A 19,433-nucleotide genomic window follows, 5' to 3' on the forward strand; every position below is an offset into this window, starting at 1 on the left:
AACTTCAAAATACAATTAAGGATTCGTCTACACGGTTGAATGGTACTTTTTTTGGTAGATATCAAAAAGGCACCATCAATCAAATGATTCCATGTATACATTTTGAAGTCTCATTATTTATATCTTAATCTCATTTATTTACACATTTTACCTTTGGCCATTTATTTGTACCCACGTTAATTTAGATCTTACCATAAATATTCAAAGGTCCAGATTTAGACTTCAGTAGGTACCACTACGAAACCAACCATAACGTTTTCCCACAATTAAATCGAAAACACGATGCACTCTCTAAAATAATTTAACTAATAAAATTAAAACACAGTTTCACAACTCCACAAACTCAAATTTACATACAAGTCAAATAAGTAATAAAAGCCTTAATCATGTCAGCTCTAAAAGCATGGCAGTGAAGAAGGATTTCTTAAAACATTGCTCAATCATCTGAGCTATATTCACTAGATTCTGGCAGAATAGGCATAGCAGCACAACAAAATGACTCTTTGTCCTTGAGGAGAAGACAACTCCCGTCTGAATTCCATTTGAGATCAGTGACTGAAAACTGGGGCAACGGATTACTCACACAGTAAGCACCTGAAGGTGTCCACATGTACAAGTGCGAGCTTCCAGTACAAAGAACAAGCCGTGGGCACGTGGGATCCCAAGCCGCTGCTCGAATGGGATCTTTCTGGACCAGGATGGCAGCAAGCTCAAGACGGTGTATATCCCATATCCAGACAGCAGTCGGCATACTATCGTTGCGGGTACAAATATACCGACTGTCTTTGCTCCATGACATAAGACCTATAGTAAAGAGGTAAGCTGGTCAACTTTTCACAATAAGTTCAATAAAATAACCTTACTAGAACATTAACCTACAACAAGGGGCTAGAGACTTGCTATCCTTAGTCGGGGGCTTTTTACCCCCTGAGATAATTTGTGTTTATTTCCTTTATAAGATGAACAGTTTGCTTTGTTTTGTTTTCTTTTGGAGGTATAGGCATACTCTTTTTCATCACTTTTTGTAAAATCTTTGAAGGATTTCTCATCCTTCCTTGTGTGGTACTTGCCAAGTTCTATACAATGAATTATCTTATTTCGGGCCAAAAACACGAAAAGAAAGAACTTGATCAAATTTCTCATCATAAGTTTGTTAAGTAAATAGTTTGAGATTTATGGGATAATATGATTACATGTGCTTCAATAAAAGAAACATCCTAATGTCTTAGATAAATGAGATTGCCATCCTATCTCAATCAAAAGAACACTCATATGGCAGCCAATGGATGAAATCATGCTTTAAACACAATCCAAGTCTAACCCATAGCAAATATGATGACACTTCAAGATTTAAAGATTCAGAAACTGATGCAAAGGTTTTGATTGCAAGCAGAACAAATTTGGGTACAACTCAATCTGTTTTGGTAAAGCATAAAAACCAACTCAATTGGGTATCACAAGCTCATTTTACAAAAGAGTAACCCCCTTAAGAGCTACTTGTAAATTTTTTTGCATACTCATTCACCCAAATGGTGAACTTTCTACAGAAAAATCTTGCACTAAAATTTTCTTGATCCCTTTCACTATTCTAATTATTCTTATGAGGAAATTTTATATCAACATTGGAAAAAAGGAAGACTCGGTTTATGAGCCTTCCAATAATTTATATAAGTCCACTAAAAGATGTGAATGTTTTTAGTTTGTTGATCGCCTCCATTTCACACTGAAGAACTTGCTAGTTGGTAAGGATACGTCATCAGGTGGAACAATCAAATGTTGGATCCTGATATTTATGATGTCAAATGTGGTTCTCTTAATTTCCAAGTTTTGCCAATGAGAAAATAGGGTGAAATACTCATTTCACAAACAAACTATTGAATAAGAAATACTAAGACAAAAGCATACAGATCCATTGGCTAAAATGGAAAAGGCAAAGGAGCATTCACATTACTTACAATAGTAGGGCCTCCAGGAACAATTAAATTCAGTTGAAAGGGTGTTTTATCAAATTGAAATCAGATATACCTAGACCATTCAGAATCCAATCCTTCTACATCCCACCAGCAATTCACATGTGCAATGAAAAATACGATCATTGGATAGCCTAAACCAAGGACATTTTTTGAGCAAAATGATTGATCTTTTCTGAAGGTTGTGCAAATGTTTTTACAAATTCTTCTCAGCATACCTCTTGTCTGCGAATGCAAAGGAATCCAGAATATAGACAGCTTTTAAACATCCTTTCAGATCAATTTTGAAACTATTTCTTCTGTGAACCTAAATCTACTGCAATTGCATTATGTGCAGCACTCCAAAGCACTCATCTCTATATTTATTTTAATCACTAGATGTAATTCTAATTTGTAGAATGAACAGTCTTCACGAAACACACAAACATGATTCTAAACCCCCACCACAAACACAACACACACTCCACCCAAAAAAAGGAAGACAAAAAAAACCTAAGCCTTAGTTTGCATTGTCATAACAATTTAGGAAGCAGGGGTTTACCAACTCCTTGTTTAGGGTTTGGTTTGTCTGCAGGAGGCTTCTGTGAAGGCAATGTAATGGGCACCTCCATAACCTCATACCTAACTCGGACATGGCCATCTGGAGCATCTACAGAGAAAGAAAGATCCAATAAAACAATTGAAAGATGGAATTTTCATAATCATTAACAAATGAATCTATGTGTGGGGAAAAAATGGCTTATAAGGCAGATCTTTGGTGGTTGGAGAAGGGTCATTGCACAGAGGTGTTTTGGGATGATTCAAAGCAATTTAAAGTAGCTCATTAAACATTAATTTACAATTAAAACACCATTGAAACAACCAGATAGCTCTAGTCTTCCCATTGTAATATTTACAAAAAAAAAAAGCAGAATTCAGGGATAAAGGCAATATAAGTTCAAGAAAATTCAATTGAAATATGACTTCATCAATAAGGAATAGGAATTAGCATCAAGTATACCAAACATATAATGCAATTGAAATGTGAGACAATTTTCTACCATGGGATTTCACTTCTAAATATTTGATGTGAATCATAAAACTCACCCACAACACTCTGGAAATTGGTGCCACTCCACACCTAATTGGCCTGGGACAAACAGAATATCAATGGGAGACCATCCAGTAGGTCGCTGAGCCAATAGGATTTCAGTACATAAATCATTTATCATCTTGCATCCAGGTCCTCCAGCCTCAAGCATGTACATCCATTAACTGACAATCAAATTAAGTTTCATCCTATTCAGGCTTAAGAAGTGTTACAGACTGAATTCCTACTCCTTGGCTATTAATAATCAACCCTAGATAATAAAGCAAATGAATTTTAGGTATCTTCTGGCCATATATTTTAATTATGGTCCCTTTAATTTCAACCAAAATACCCATGTAGACACAAGTGCGGATGTGAGATCTGTGTCAAATACAGCTCTTTAACTTATGATTGGTTTATCTCTTTCTTTTATTCTTTTTAATTATACTTATATTGCATTAGACACAATTATTTCACTGATTATCTCTTTCTTAATTTTTTAAATTATATCAGATAATAGTATGAAATAAATTATAATAAAAAATAAAGAATTTTTTAATCAATTTCCTACTCTTGTAATTGAAGAAGTGTTTTTATCTCTTTCTTATGTTTTTAAAATTATAATACATAAAATTTAAAATTAAATAAATAATTAATATCATATAAAATTAAATAAATAATTATAATAATTAATAGGATAAAGATAATATAAAATTAATATTTTAAAAAATCTCAAGATAAATTATAATAACTAATATGAAAAATCAAATTTTGTATATGATAAGAAATTAAATATGAATTATTTTTATCACCATATCGTGTATTAGAAGATTTTTATTACAAAATCAACAAAAAAAAAATTTAATTTTTAAACTAATCAAGGTTCACTAATAACGTGATTTAATATTTTCTTAAAGATTTTTCTTAGCATGCTACTAAAAGAGAAGACTAAATAGGTTCTTCTAATACAATTAGTGGTGAACTACAATTAACCATGAAGTATTATAGATAACTTACATTTATCTTATTGTGCTTATATTTAGTGTTAATTTATTTTGCCTTAATGTTATACCTAAGTACCCGCACTCATAGTTGAGATCCTTCAATCGAATTCCCTTATCCTAAAATTTTGGGATACTAAGGATCTAACACCCAAACATGTACTCACACCTAATACCCACATCCAAACCTATGTAGCATAGTAAAAGACATTATACCCTCTTCTTTCAGACGTTAAGTGAACTACATTTATGTCCCATACTCCCCCTCCCCTGTCTAAGCTCCTCTAACAAGCCTTCAATGGAACCCAATTCTTCCCATATTTCCTTCCTCTCTATACTTGTAGTCAAACCATAAATCCCTTGGAACATTCAAGACAAGCTTTAATCACAATTTCCGAACCTACAAGACAGAAAAAATGCTAGGATCATTGAGAAAAAGTGGAGGACAGTAGAGATGTTATGAGATTTACTTCACTTCTATTCCTCCTTTTGAGCCTCTTATGCTATTGCATTTAAAAGTACTCCTCCCAATGTTATTCAACTCAATTGGAGTTCAACTTGTAAATCAAAAAGGTTGAATAACAATGAGAAGAGCTTTGTTCAGAAATGATGTATAGACTTTAGTGGACTAAACATTTTGTATAGTTCTCCTCGTATAGTGGAGGAGTTTTAGTCATACTTTTATCAGATTATTGTATTTCATGGGGAGGATCCCCCATCCTTCTCTTGTACTTTTTATCCATAATTACTATATCCTTGTTTCTGATCGAACAAAAAAAAAAAAAGAGAAAGTGCCAACCTCCATCTGAGCACTCAAAATCAGCAGTCCACCTGCTGACCCCCTAGCATCAAGAGACCCCGCAGTAGGTGCCAGCCCACCCCTAAATTTCATATTGTTCTTGTGGATATATAGCACATTTTTTACTCCTGTAAGCATACCAGCTATGGTTTATAAGACGCCAAAAAGATTTAATGATTTTCCTTTTGTTTTTCCTTTTGTTTGGATCCTCTTACATTTCATGAGACAACACAAAGCTTCATTTAGATACCTTGGACAGAGGCCAAGTGTCAGCAGTTCAGCTAGCTGCTTTCCCTCCACATCCATCATAATTCACAAAACTGGATAGTTTTCTAAGTGCTCTATCCTTTCTTGGACTAATTCTCTCTCCCCTCTTCTTAGATGATAAAGAGCTCATGTATCTCCCCCTAGCCTCCATATTCATCAGTATTTTCAAAATGTTCCTTTCTTGCCTTTCATCAGAAACCCCCACACTCCTGCAGAACCAGAGAAACTGCTTATTAACCCAAGGATAAGGCTCCCCTCCAGGTTCCTGAACCCCTTGTGCATCATGAGTGACACTAATATAATCTACAGTGTCTATGTGAGTTTATAAACAGGGCCTTCGTCCTATTCCAATCTAATTTCAATGTTCAACCCTACAAAATCTCCCATTTTCAGAGGCCAAGGGAAGATGGATTTCCCTCGTTATAAAGTTGAGACTGATTCTTAGATAGTATCCCAAGCAATTCTCTAGCTAAAAGCAGCTCTACAATCACTACAGGAATCTAAATGTAATTGAGTCATCAAAATAAGAGATGTTGATTGCTGGAAGCAACCAAGAGGAAACAAGATTTCATTAATGCTTACAGTCTTCCAGTTTACAAACTTAAACTAAATTTTAAATATGTAGAGCTTCAACCAAAGTGATATATTCAATTGTGGTGGTAAATATGCTAGATGCAAGGAAGAAACTACTCAATTAGATGACTAATTTATAGTGCACTTGAGGACAAAGATCATTAACATGAAATATATCACAAAAAAGGTGAGTTTTGGTCTAAGGGGAAAATTGAGAAAAAAAAAAAAGTTTTAAGAGTCAATGTCATGATGCAAATTGAATTGGAAACTCTTTCCATAAGACCTTACATAATAAAGAGACCCAAAAGAAAATTGTCTATGGAGCCTATGGACAAAATAGAGGTTATTCTTATGGCTTGAAAATAGAGAGAATTTAATGAGTAAAATAAATCAAATTCATCCAGAAAAATAAATCAAATCTATCAAGAAAAGAAAATATAACTACTCAAACGTTGCAAAACTGAATTAATGAGCAGAAATTAGTAGGGTTCTGTACAGGTAAACAATAAAATTTTGCATTATCTTTATGTCGAAACCTCATCTGTGTAAAGAAACATGTAGGAGGTCAATATCAAACATAATCAAATGCTTACCAGAATTGCCTTGTATAAAATCATCACTTAAACATAGTTCTGACATATCAAGTTGCAGAGGCTCATCTACCTCCTAGCATAATAAAAACAAAGGGTAAAAACTGAAATCAATGAATAATTTTATTTTTTATTTTTTTTTGATAGGTGACTTCAATGAATAAATATCATCAAGTATAGTGACAATTGACATAAAAACAAAAAATTTAAAAAAAAAAAAGAATTACCTTGAAAACAGCAGCATAACAAGGAGCACGAACAGTAGATAGGTGCAAAAATTCAGCAAATGTTTTCCAAGTCAGGTGATTCAAAACCCGCAACATCTGATCATAACTACCAACAGCTAAAAACTGACCACAAGGAGACCATGAAACGGTCTTCACACCTAGTCCACTTTCATATGCTTGATACTTAGATAGGCACCTCCCATCTGGGGAGTAGATAAGAACCTGTACCAAACCATGCAGATTTTAAGCTTTTCATTTTTCAACCAAGAATAGTTTGTCACTACAACTGTACAGTATCTGAAGCTTAAAATATCACAAATCAACATTTTTTAACTCTAATTGATTAATTAACTAAATATAGATCTATTTAGAAAAATTTACTCTAAAACCACATAAAATGTATCCCTTTTGGTGTTTAAGAAAAATTAGTAAAAGTTCATTTTTACTCTAAACCACATTGAACTTTTGCTTTTTTTGGAGTAATATTTTTAATAACATACTAGTTGAAATCAGATGCTGTTTGTGGATTTAGAGTAAAAATAAGGAAAACAAGTAGAACGGCATTCTATGAATACAGTTTTAATATAATCTTTTTTTAAGAGAACCACATTATTGAATGTTTTTCTCATTCAGAAAAAAAAAAAAAAAAAAAAAAAAAAAAGAGGGGGGAAAGCCGCCATGGCATGCACCATGTCAGCTGATTTGGCTGATACAGCAAAAAAAATTAGTATCGATTACAATCCATCCTATAATGTGCATCAAAGCTAGAAAAAAATCTTCTTTAAGAGAACTCCACAATTGCAACAATAAAGAAAAAAAATTATGGTTCATATTCACAACAAACAATGAGAAGTGTCAATTTGGAAACCTTGTATTCAAGAGGCGAATCCCAGATAACAATAGCACTATCATCTGGTGACCATTCAATATCAGCCAAGTCCAACGTATCAACAGCAAAAACACCCATAATCTCCCATGTATGGCAAGACAGCAGATTAATATAGTCCTTGCAATCACGCCTTGTGCAAATAGCTGCAAATTTTCCATCTTGGGTGAAGGAAACGCCCTTAGATGCATGTTTTGGCCATTGCACATGTACACATGCTGTGTTCACCAGTGACCAAACTGTTAATCGTAATTGGAAATCTGATGTGGTAAGTATGTGGCGACTGTCAGGGCTCCACCTAGCATACGCAATACCAGCAGGACCTTCATCTATTTTACATGTCCATTCAGGCTGAGTCAATGACCATGCTTGTATCATTGGTCTCTTATAGAGACCACAAAGTATGTATTCTGAATCAAGAGCCCACTCAATGTAGCTTATCTTATCCAAGCACGAGAATAACTGCACAACCTGTATCAGAAAATAAAATTTTAAGTTTCATTATTTACCAACAAATTAAAAAAAAAAAAATCTTTAAAAAAAAAACAAAAAAGAACATGGTTTACCATCCGGAAAAACAAAAATTGAGTTTTAGCAGGTCAATTAGTATAGTCATAGGGAAATTGTTACACGATATCAATGAAAATAAAGCAGATGGAACCCTGAAGAAGCAAAATTATACAAAGCAGTTTTAATGTATTCTTAAATGTTACAGTCATTATTTTAACCTTTCTAACCCATAAATTTACGGGTTAGAAAAGGCGAAACACTTTTCTTCTAATTTTATGAATCCTAGCCCCAACAATTTCTATTGGTGTAAGAGGGAACAGAATGCTTAAGGAACTTACTAATCATGGGCTGAGACATATCACCATCTCTAATATTAGTATCCAGACTGCTGATGTTAACATAGAGTCAGCAGCACACTACTAGAAATCTAGTATCTGCTTTGTCTCAGTTAAGATTCTTGGAACCTAAATCATTAAGAGTGTATATATAGTGTTTGAGTCTCCCAAAACTTTATGGTTATGTTTGGTTCTTAGAAAGTACTAAGGAAAGAAAAAAAATTGTTAAAGAAAATGATTTTCTCACGTTTGGTTGTCCTATGGAAAATACCAGGGAAAATCTTTTTTTTTTTATGAGAAACAACAATGTAATATACATTAAATTAGGGTATAAGAAGTACAATAGAAGGATGAGGAATTCTCCCACAAACAAAAGCTAAACAAAAATAATACCATAAACCATATGGTAAGTACAAAAAGCAACCTCTCCTTACTAACCGACACCCTTGGAACTATACACCACTAACCAATCAAGTTGAACCACATTAAGGGGAATGCCCTTAAAATTGTGGTGCAAGAGGCCCAAAAAGAAGCAAGGAAATGAATGGTGTCCCAAAGAGCCTCTAAAGTCCTTGCCTTGTCCTCAAAAATCCTAGCATTTCTTTCCCACCACATAACCCAAATCAAAGCAATACAAGCAGTTTGCCACAGTACTAAGCCTCTCCCCTGGAGCTTCCCAATCCCTTATATGAAATGGCTATCATATCACAAATACTCTTGGGAGGAGCCCAATCCATCTTAGTCAATCTAAATGATCTGTACCATAGCCCCAAAGTCAAAGGCCAATGTAAAAAGAAATGATCTATTGATTCTTCATGCTTCATACACAACTTATAGATATCAAAACTAAGGATTTCATAAGGTCTTCTCAACTGTAGCATGTCATTGGTGTTTACCTTCTTATGTGCCAATAACCAAATAAAGGACTTAACTTTAGGAGAAAAGGAATTGGATCACAATGGTTGGAAAAGACTAAAAAGAAAGACTTTATTGTAAATAAACGTGAAGAAGATAAAGACCAAACTTGCACATCTAGAATGGATAGTGATAAGTGTAAACGAGCAAGAGAGGGCATAAGTCTTTCTAAATCTTCTATCTCAAAATCAGAAAGGTTACGACAAAGAAAATCAAATATAATTAAAATTAATTAGAAACTTAGGTTATATTTGGTCACATAAACTAATATGATAAACACAATCCATCCCAACTTGTGTCATAATTTCAGAGTAATCAGACAATGTAGAAAGAGGTGGTCAACCATCTCTCCACTCACCCTATATAAAATGCACCAATCAAAACTAAGTGCATTGAAGGGTCTTATCAATTGTAACATGTCATTGGTATTTACACTCTTATACGACACTAACCAAGTAAAAGCTTTGATCTTAAATGGGACTTTAGATTTCCATAAAAATTTGATTGAATTGAAAGAAACCAATCTAGCATATTAGATAAAGTTAAGAAGAAAGATTTTACTACGAATAAGCCTGAAGAGGATAGTACCCAAGCTATCGCAACTGGGACAAACAAAGACAAGTTCACATGAGTAAAAGTGGTCACGAGTCTTTGAAGATCAATCTCCAAATCAATGAGGTTACAATGAAAATTAAGGTTCCAAGAAAAAAATGAGGCATTGTCAAGGATAGCTGAAATGAAGAGATTTCTAAATGTGACAACTCTATAAAAACTTGAACCCAATCTTTGGCATTTCCATTCACTTAGACAACAAAATTTGCCAAGGACAAGCATCCCCTCATCCAAGACCTCCATTTTGAATTAAACTCCTTTTCTCTCAAGTACATGTTCCAAAAAACCCCAATCTACATTTTTTTTTTGATAGGTAAAAGGTATTCTATTAAAAAAGAGACACCAAGAAGGCGACTCAAGAAATACAAACCTATACACCCTCCATCAAGAAAAAGCTAAGAGAACATAAAGTCCCAACATACAATCCTAATTAGCGCCCATCCAATCAATAAAATTAGCTATAGTTAAGGGGCAATCAATTATAAACAATTTTGTTTCAGCCCAAAGAGAAAAAATAAAGGAGTATTTCAGTCTTTGAATTGACACCATATCATCCTTGAAAGCCAAACAATTCCTCGCCTTCCAAACCGTCCAAAAAATATGCAGAGGAGCCGCTCTCCACACCTTCTTACGCTTTTTGCCCACAAAAGAACCATGCCAGCTTAAAAGGGTTTCCTTAACAGAACAAGGCAACACCCAAGATACCCCCAAAATAGTAAAAAGAAGATCCCATAAGACCCTTGTTCTTGAACAATGAAGAAGGAGATGGTCTATGGTCTCCTCATTCTCAAGACACAAAAAACATCTATTTGCCAAAGCCCATCCTCTTTTCTGAATCTTGTCCAAGGTTAGTGCTTTGCCCCATGTAGCCTCCCATGCAAAAAAACTAATCTTAGGCTGCACATTCGCACTCCAAATAAGGCTTGAAGGAAACCGAGCCGAACTCCCCGCCTCAATAGCCAAGTATAAAGATTTAACCGAGAATTTCCCACTCTTAGTTTCAGTCCAGGATACCCTGTCCTCCACATCCTCAATAACTCTGCTATGATGTAACCGCTCCATAAAACTTGACGCTTCCTCTACCTCCCAATCATTGAAAGCTCTTACAAAGCTAGGATTCCATCCCCCCCAACCCCCCTCCGCCAAAGAATCCCAAACATTTGCCACGCTTTCTTCCTTATCATTAGTCAAAGCAAATAGAGACGGGAAGGACGAACACAAAGGAGAATCCCCACACCATTTATCCCTCCAAAACCTCACCCTCCTTCCATTACCAACAATGAAGACCATCCTATTGCTCACTAATTCCCAGTTCATCCGTATCCCTTTCCACAACCCCAAGCCATGAGCCTCTCTCACTTCCCGAGTGGACCAACCCCCTCTCTCTTCTCCATATTTCCCTCTAATCACTTGATTCCATAAAGCTTCTCTTTCATTAGCGAAACGCCAATTCCATTTAGCAAGAAGAGCCTTGTTGAGAATTGATAGGTTTTTTACCCCTAAGCCCCCTTTCTTCTTGCTTAAGCACACCACTTCCCATCTTACAAGATGAGGCTTTCGCTCCAAATTCCCCCCACCCCAAAGGAAATCCCTTTGAATCTTTTCTAGTCTCCGTCTGACTACACTCGGTAAACACAACAAAGACATAAGATAGATTGGTAAGTTCGATAACGTGCTTCGAATTAAAGTTGCCCTCCCTCCCTTGGATAAGTATTGTCTCTTCCACATTCCTAGCCTTTTACGAAATCGATCCTCCACTCCATCCCAAACTGATGTTGATTTGAATGAAGCCCCCAAGGGCATCCCCAAATATGTGGACGGCAAGCTACCCACTTTGCAACCAAACTCCCAAGCGAGGTCATCCATATTCTCTACCCTTCCGACTGGAATGATTTCACTTTTGTCCAAATTAATCCTCAACCCCGAAGCGGCCTCAAACCACATAAGCAACCAACTAAGATGAGTCAAGTGGTCTTGAGACGGCTTACAAAATACCAAAGTATCATCGGCGAACAATAAATGGGATATAAGAGCCCCTTCTTCACTCCTCCCCTTGACCCTACACCCCGATAAATAGCCTCCCTCTACAGCCCTTTGGAGAAAAGCACTAAAGACCTCCATTGCTATGACAAATAAATAAGGGGAAAGGGGATCACCCTGCCTCAATCCCTTTGAGCTCTGGAAAAATCCTGTAGGGGTTCCATTGACCAACACAGAAAAACTTGCAGTGGAGATGCACCATTTTATCCACCTGATCCATTTCTCCCCAAAACCCATTTTCTGCATAACTGTAAGAATAAATGTCCAATCCACATTATCATAGGCCTTCTCTATGTCCAACTTGCACAAGATGGCACTCTCATTGTTTTTCAAAGTCGAATCAATGGCTTCATTGGCTATCAACACTGCATCTAGGATTTGTCTTCCTTCCACAAACGCCCCTTGGGCCTTGGAAATCACCTTCCCCACCACCTTTTTTAGCCTATTGGCTAAGACCTTGGCCAACCACTTATACAAGCTTCCCACCAAGCTTATAGGCCTAAAATCCCCCAAATCTTCAGCTCCCACTTTTTTTGGAATTAAGACCAAAAAAGTTGCATTTAGGCTCTTAACAAACTTTCCATTTTCATAGAATTCCTTGAAAAAACACAACACATCCGCCTTCACGAACTCCCAAGCAAATTGCCAGAAAGCCATAGAAAGTCCATCTGGCCCCGGAGCTTTATCCCCATTACAACTCAACAATGCATTGAACACCTCCTCTTCCGTGAACGGGCCCTCCAAAGTGTTAGCATCCAACTGATCCAAAGTCTCTAACTGCAGCCCGGATATAGAAGGACGCCAATCCCCCGAACTGGACAGCATTACCTTAAAAGCATTGCCAATCCCTTCCCTAATCTCATTCTCCTCTATGCACCAGGCTCCATTAATCTTGATTCTGTCCACGTTATTCCTCCTCCTGTGGGCATTAGCCATTTTGTGGAAGTAACCCGTATTTCTATCCCCCTCTCTCAGCCACACTTCCCTAGATTTTTGCCTCCAACTGATTTCTTCAAGTAAAACCCATTTTTTATAGTCTTCCCTCGCTTCTTTCCTAGCTTCCAGCTCTTCCAAGTTCAGTCTGCTAACTTTCTCCCTTGCATCCCAGATCTGTACCTGTTCCAAAGCAGCATTTTTTCTGAGCTCAATCCTGCCAAATGAGTCTCTATTCCACTCCTTTAGCTTAACCTTCAGAACTTTTATTTTTTCAGCCATCATAAAGCTTGCTGATCCATTGAAACTAACCCCCTCCCACCAAGACTTCATCAGCTCCTTAATACCTTCCACTTTCAACCACATGTTTTCAAATCTAAAAGGGGAAGGGCCTCTTCTCCCACCCCCTACATCCAGCAGAATGGGGAAGTGATCAGAGACTGGCCTTGGAAGGACACACTGCCTCACGTCACCAAAGTGGTTGTCCCAGCCCTCATTGAACAAGAACCTATCCAGCCTTGAAAATGTCTGATTATTCACCCCTCCGTTCCACGTAAAAGGGCCCCCGACTAACGGCACATCCTTTAACTCTAAGTCTTCAATGATTTCTAAGAACCTTCTCATGTTCGAATTCATTCTCCCCCCTCTGTTGCGCTCTTCAGGACTTAGGATGGCGTTAAAATCCCCTGCAGCACACCATGGCCCATCCCAGATCCCCTTAATGGCCCCCAACTCCTCCCAAAAACTCTCCCTTTCTCTCCTCAATGTTGGGCCATATACCCCTGTGAACATCCACATGAATCCGTCCTCATTGTTCTTGAAGATACAGGAAATGGAAAACACCCCTCTTTGAATATCAACCAAATCCAATACCCTGTTGTCCCAAAACACCACTATACCACCAGCTGCCCCTCTTGAGTCCACTGCCCCCCATTCAAGATATCTTCCCACCCCCAGGCTCCTGATAATCCCCTTTGACATGTCTTGAATCTTAGTTTCCTGAAGGCAAACCAGGTCCACCTTCTGCTTCTTTATCAATGCTTTTATAACCTTCCTCTTGTCACAATTATTGGCCCCTCTTACATTCCAAGTGAGCATCCGGAACCTCATTTAGACCTGCACGTGTTTTCCCCTTCTTCTCCTCCTCCTTCTCCAATATAGTTCACTGTCCATTCCAATTTCCTCAATTCTCTTTCAAATTTTGAAGACTTCAGCTTTTTCCTTTTTCTACCATCCACTTGTCCTTTCTGAATCCTCCTTTCTTTCATTCTTTTTAGTAATAACAGGATTTCCCCTTCAAATCCCTCCGTCGGCATTCCAATATAGCGGCTAAACTTAGCCAAACTGCTGGATTGCCAACAAGGTTCCTCTTCTTTTTCCCTCTCCTCCATATCCTCATGAATGGTCCTATCCGTTACCCCCTCTGATTTCTCTCCGAAGACCCCGGCTTCCATTGCCGTAATTTCCAATACCTCGGCCTCCCTCCCATCCGCCCATATCATTCTTAAAGGGCCCATAACTTCTCCCCCAACTTCATCCGAGCTACTACTGTGATTTATTACCCCAGCCATGGCTACGCTTTCCCCGCGTCGAACAGAAGGAGTAGAAGAAAGAGTTTTTTCCCGCTTCCCCAACAAAGACAAAGAACGATAAAATTGATCTGAGTACCTGGACGCCTCCTCCCGCAAGGCTTCGTTGGTGAACTCTGTGATATTGATGGCCGGTGATCGCGACCCCATCTGAGAGGCTATCATTTCCCCCTCAAGCTCTCCACTGCCGCCCATTTCCCTGTCGGGAGCCCTAGCCTCTCTGGATCGGGCCAACTCCGTCTCAGTTTCTTTATAGAGTGAAGACATGGGCCGGCCCATTCCCATTAAGTCATCTTGGCCTTCAGTCACTTGGCCCTTCCCTGCGGGCCTTTGCCCCAAGTCCACCCCCATTTGCCGGCCCAGCGAAAAGCTATTCCCAGGCCCGCGAACAGTTTTCTTCCCCCACGCTATTTGCTGGCCATCTGAGGACCCGACACCATCTGCTGCTTTGTCCGACATCGCTGCAGAGATCGCGGCTGCCTTGCTGCATCCCCCTTCACCACTTTCACACGGCACGTCCACTTTTGCAGGTTCTCCATGCGTCCGTACCTTCATCATTTTGAATCCAGCGCGTGAGTCTCCTTCTCCTTCATCCCTAACCTCTCGCTCGTTGCCCTTCTCGTTTTTGGTCGCCGGAATCACTGCCGTCAACCCTGGTTTCACCTCCCACCATAGCTGATCTCCTTTTATCATCCACCAACTCGTTTGCAATCAAAATAACATCCAAAATCTACCTCCCCTCAACAAAATCTCCTTGGGAAATGAAGATGGTATCATGGACAACTTTTCGTATATACCCTTATAAGACCTAACTATGATCTTGTACAAACTAGCGACCAGGCTAATAGGTCTTAGATTTTGCTAGTTTGACTCCTTTTTGGCATAAGACCAATGAAGGTAGCATTGATGCTTTAGTTTATTACCCTATTTTTGTGAAACTCCAAGAACACTCTTAGAAGATCCTCCTTAATCACATCCCAACACTCCTAATACACTACAATGTTGAATCCATCAGGCCTAGAAGTCTTTTCCTTGTTGAATTGAAATACAGCATTGTGAATCTCCTCTTCTAAAAAATGGCAGTCTAGCCATATAGCACTCTCTACTGAAATGGGAAACCAATCCAGTCCTTCTCACCTCCAAGAATCACCTGAAGGCTTGGAGTATAATATTCCAAAAAAATGCATTATCTTCTCTGAGATGTTTTTGATGTTATCTAGAATAACCTTTCTTCCAACACCAAGGACTTCATAAATTTCCTATTTTGCCTACCATTAGCTACCCTATGGAAATACTTATTGCAGTCCCCTCTTTTATCCATTTGACCATAGTTTTTTTCCTCCAAAACAACTTTTCCTTTAACAACAACTCCTCCAATTCCCCTTTTTAAGGCCCTCATTGCTGAAAGTTCTGGAATCAAATTCCCTTCCTACTCCCTAGCATCAATGCTATCAATGTTTGTAAGAATGTTTTTCTTTTTCTCCTTTAAATCTCCAAAAGACGCCTCATTCCATTCTTTCAACTTTGATTTGACAAATTGTAACTTCTTCATGAATTTATGCATTTAAATTATTTAATCTTTATATAGAAGATTTAAAATAAGTGAAATGAATTTGAAGGAGCATATCAAAATAATAAAGACTTCAAATCTATTTTTTATTTTCTTTCCTTCTATTTTTCTTCTATATTTTCTTTCCTCGCATTTTCCCTCAAATTTTCTAAGAACTAAACATAGCCTAAGGAATATGGTCTCTTCATTACGTTTGGTTTCATTTAGTAGGGAAGTAGAGAATAGGAAGTTATATCTACTCCTTTATTACATCTCTCTTTTCTATGTAATAAAATTTTGCATTCCATTAAAAAGACGAGTTCAAAAAATTCTGCATTTTAGGAAGTGGGAGTCAAGTGGTTAGTTTGATTCTTCGGGGCACATTTTGGGTCAGAGTAATCTCGGAACATCATTCTAGTGTTTAGTGTCCAGATTTCAAACCATCAAGTCCACCTATGAGGATTTCATAAAATATGATGGTGATTAATTAGCACAATAAATTATGGTGTTAGAGAAAGAGAAGCTGGCTCCACATGCATACCTGTTTCAAAATTGTGAAAGAGGGTTTTCTTGTGCAATGAACTGTCTTTTAACACTGTTTAGTGATGTTATAATGATCACGTTCTCTACTTAATCCACTAATTTACAGTTTGAAAGATTTGAGAAGAGTTATGGAGTTTTGAGGGACTGCTTCTTGCTTGTTGATTTGGTGGTTTTACAGAAAAACTTTTAGTGGCTGCTCCTTTTAGCATGTGTATCCATTATTTTGTCATTGAACTTGGACGCTGTTATTCTATATATCTGAAACACAATGGAATGTGAAAACTCCCCTTTCTTTAGTATGGTTTAAGTTAATTTCCCTAATCAAGGGCAAGATCTAATTAAATTGAAAATTTTCTCCTCAATGCAGCAGCCATTTAACTTGTTAAGGTGAACTTTTGCTTTTTCAAAAAGCAAAAAAGCACCAAATTATAAGATTCGTGATTTTCTTTTATCTCTTGTTCTTCCACTTTCTCAAAAACCTAATAAAACATAACCCAAAAAACAGAAAAAGAAACTACAAATTGTGTTCAAACTTAAGTAAAGCTTGATAAATACCTTAAGCGATAACACATCCCTAATCACAAGACGATAATCAACTGCAACAGCGAGAAATCGAGCATTTGGTGAGAAACAACACGGACCGGTCTGCTTATAAGATTCAGTGAACTCCATTGCAGTTATGAAATTTTCATGGGAAAGCAACTCCAACACTTGAACCTCATAAAAGAAGATTTAGGCCTGTCAAATACGCAATACTATGCTTTCAAACAGTGGAGTAAAAAAAGCCCCCTAAATTCTGAGTGCATGTCCAATAATATCGATGATGGTTAACTCTGAAATATTATAAAAGTATAATACGATATTTTGAAATTAGGATGCTTCCTCATATACAAATATCAGTCCACAAATTCCAAAGTACACATCGAATGATGTATCTGATAACAAAACAGGGATAATGCATGTACTGAATAGAATTTATGTCCTATCTGGCATTTGGCCCAACCTTTAGAATTGATATGCACTGGAACATTAAAAACCTAGTAGAGCCACTTATCCCTCATCATTGGGATAAAATTATCCCATGAGAGGAATGCTACATCCCAAGAGCATTTGGGACAGGACTTAATGTTTTCAATGTGCTCTATTATAAGGATAATTATTTACATCACAACTTTCTGTAGCAGCCTTTGCAAAAGATTTCTTTTACTTTAGATTTGATTATTTGGGACCATTGTAATTAGTAATATACCAATTTTCAAAGGTAGTAATCCTAATCCTTTTTTAAATTATTAACAATGCTGTGCTGTTGAGATTACAAGGGGTACTTCTAAACCTTTAATATATGACTCTAGCTCTTGTCGGTTTCATAATCCTAGCATGAATACAAGTGGGTGATCCAGCAGAGCCCTCCGGAGTAAGGAATCGGTTCGAGAAAATCAAGCACCATGAGATAGATAGGTTATCAGAAGGGACGATGGACATATCTGCAATGTAGAGGCTAAATTTATATTGATGCATCTATTACTTTTGCTGAATGTGAAGCATTAAGGAATGCACTTAGACCAAAAAAGAAAAGAAAAAGTATAAATAAATCAAAGACGGAGTTAGCTCAGTGTTCAAAATCAACTTTAACCAAACTAGCTTCACGTAAAACACACTGAGTCAGCAAACTCAGTTCGTAGAACAGCAGAGTCACAGACATTAAACGCGTCCAAGACCCACTGCCTAATCCAACTCGATCCTCTGCAATAACTTTTTCAATTGAAAAATCACCGAGTCTCAGAGTCAGCCACATTGCAGAGATCCCGAATCGATACAAAACGAGTGCATAGATATAGGTTTAGCCATTCACAAAAACAACACCAAACACTATAATCGAAAAGACATCTTCAGAGGAAGCCAAAAATTGAAGCTAAAAAGTAGCAGATCTAAGGGATTTTGAGTAACCTGAGAGTCCACCAAGCTTAAAAATTGAAATTATAGAAGCTGATGGAAGAAATGGCAGTGGCAATGTCGAGAGCGTCTGTACTCGTCTGCTTGTTCTCTCTCCTCTCTTTGGTTTTCCGTTTTCCCTCTCTTTTCTCAGCCCTCAGGCCTCCAACCCCGCTCTAAAAACAAATTGTCAGAAATGATTACCGGAAGAAAGTAGTTTGATTTACGTTCAAGAAAATAGAAAATTGAGTCTAACTTTAATAATATTTTTCTCTTCATCATGTCCTAATCATACTCTTCAAAATGCATAGAGCTTCGATGTAATTTATTTTAACTTATATTTTTTATAATAACCTAAATAAAAAAATCTAAACATTTTCAATTTCTTTCCAATAAAGTTAAACTATAACTTTTTTATAGCATTTACTGTACATAAACTTATTGTAAGAGTTAATTAAGTAACTTATCATAAATGTTAAGAATAGGATTATAGGAATGATAATGGAATATGTTTTTAAGGTACCTGTCCAACCCCCCCACCCAATGGGTCTGAAATTTAAATAAATAGTTTTAGAACGAGTTTGAAAATTTTTTTAAAACTCGGGACAAGTTCAGTCTATCACACCCCGCCCCATCCCAATTATGTATAAAATTGATTTTATAAATTATTTTAATTTAATTTTTATTTTCCTATTTTCAATACATAGATAATAATAATAATACTTTTCAATAAAATAAGTTATAAAAAATATAATAATGTATTTATTTATAAAATATATTTATTTTAATGTAATTAAAAAATGTTAAAAAATTTCAAAAAAAAAGTTCAACATTAAAAAATAATTTTGCCAAACACTTAATTTTTATTTTCAAAAAAAATTTTAGACTAAAAATGATTCTTAAAATCATTATCAAATAGAACATAACTCTTTTTTTTTATTACTTGTATTAATCAAACATCCGGGAGTTATTTAATGATGTATAAAATAAGACAAGTTGAATTACATTTCAATTGGATTTCTATTTATGTTTTGTTTTATAACAAACGGTGTCTTTGTTTTTTTTTAATTTTAATTCATCTAGTTTTCAGTTA

General features: G+C 36.7%; 1 protein-coding gene across 2 annotated transcripts; it reads right to left on the reverse strand.

Annotated features, from left to right (window-relative positions):
* Nucleotides 1-288: 288 nt before the first annotated feature.
* On the reverse strand, nucleotides 289-18,644 carry LOC100252693 (uncharacterized). 2 transcript variants are annotated; one of them, XM_010663955.3, is made up of 7 exons: nucleotides 18,356-18,644; nucleotides 16,964-17,146; nucleotides 7,365-7,853; nucleotides 6,497-6,718; nucleotides 6,273-6,345; nucleotides 2,512-2,619; nucleotides 289-804 (listed from the first exon to the last, which is right to left on the reverse strand). In XM_010663955.3, the coding sequence occupies exons 2-7, from the start codon at nucleotides 17,078-17,080 to the stop codon at nucleotides 437-439; spliced, it is 1,377 nt and encodes a 458-aa protein (XP_010662257.1). In that variant the 5' UTR covers nucleotides 17,081-17,146; nucleotides 18,356-18,644; the 3' UTR covers nucleotides 289-436. The 2 variants fall into 2 exon arrangements, with proteins under 2 accessions (XP_010662257.1, XP_010662258.1); XM_010663956.3 differs by having other exon boundaries at nucleotides 16,964-17,118; nucleotides 18,356-18,635.
* Nucleotides 18,645-19,433: the final 789 nt, after the last annotated feature.

This window comes from Vitis vinifera, chromosome 16, assembly GCF_030704535.1.
Source record: "Vitis vinifera cultivar Pinot Noir 40024 chromosome 16, ASM3070453v1".
Lineage (NCBI taxonomy): Eukaryota > Viridiplantae > Streptophyta > Magnoliopsida > Vitales > Vitaceae > Vitis > Vitis vinifera.

Bases quoted from the DNA above. Each gene is read 5' to 3' on its own strand.
- LOC100252693 (XM_010663955.3), bottom strand. From the start codon at position 17,080: ATGGAGTTCACTGAATCTTATAAGCAGACCGGTCCGTGTTGTTTCTCA. The intron at 6,719-7,364 runs GTTTCCAAATTG...GGTTTGGTACAG, and splicing joins ATTCGCCTCTTGAATACAAG to GTTCTTATCTACTCCCCAGA. The intron at 805-2,511 runs GTAAACCCCTGC...TCTTTACTATAG, and splicing joins AAACCCTAAACAAGGAGTTG to GTCTTATGTCATGGAGCAAA.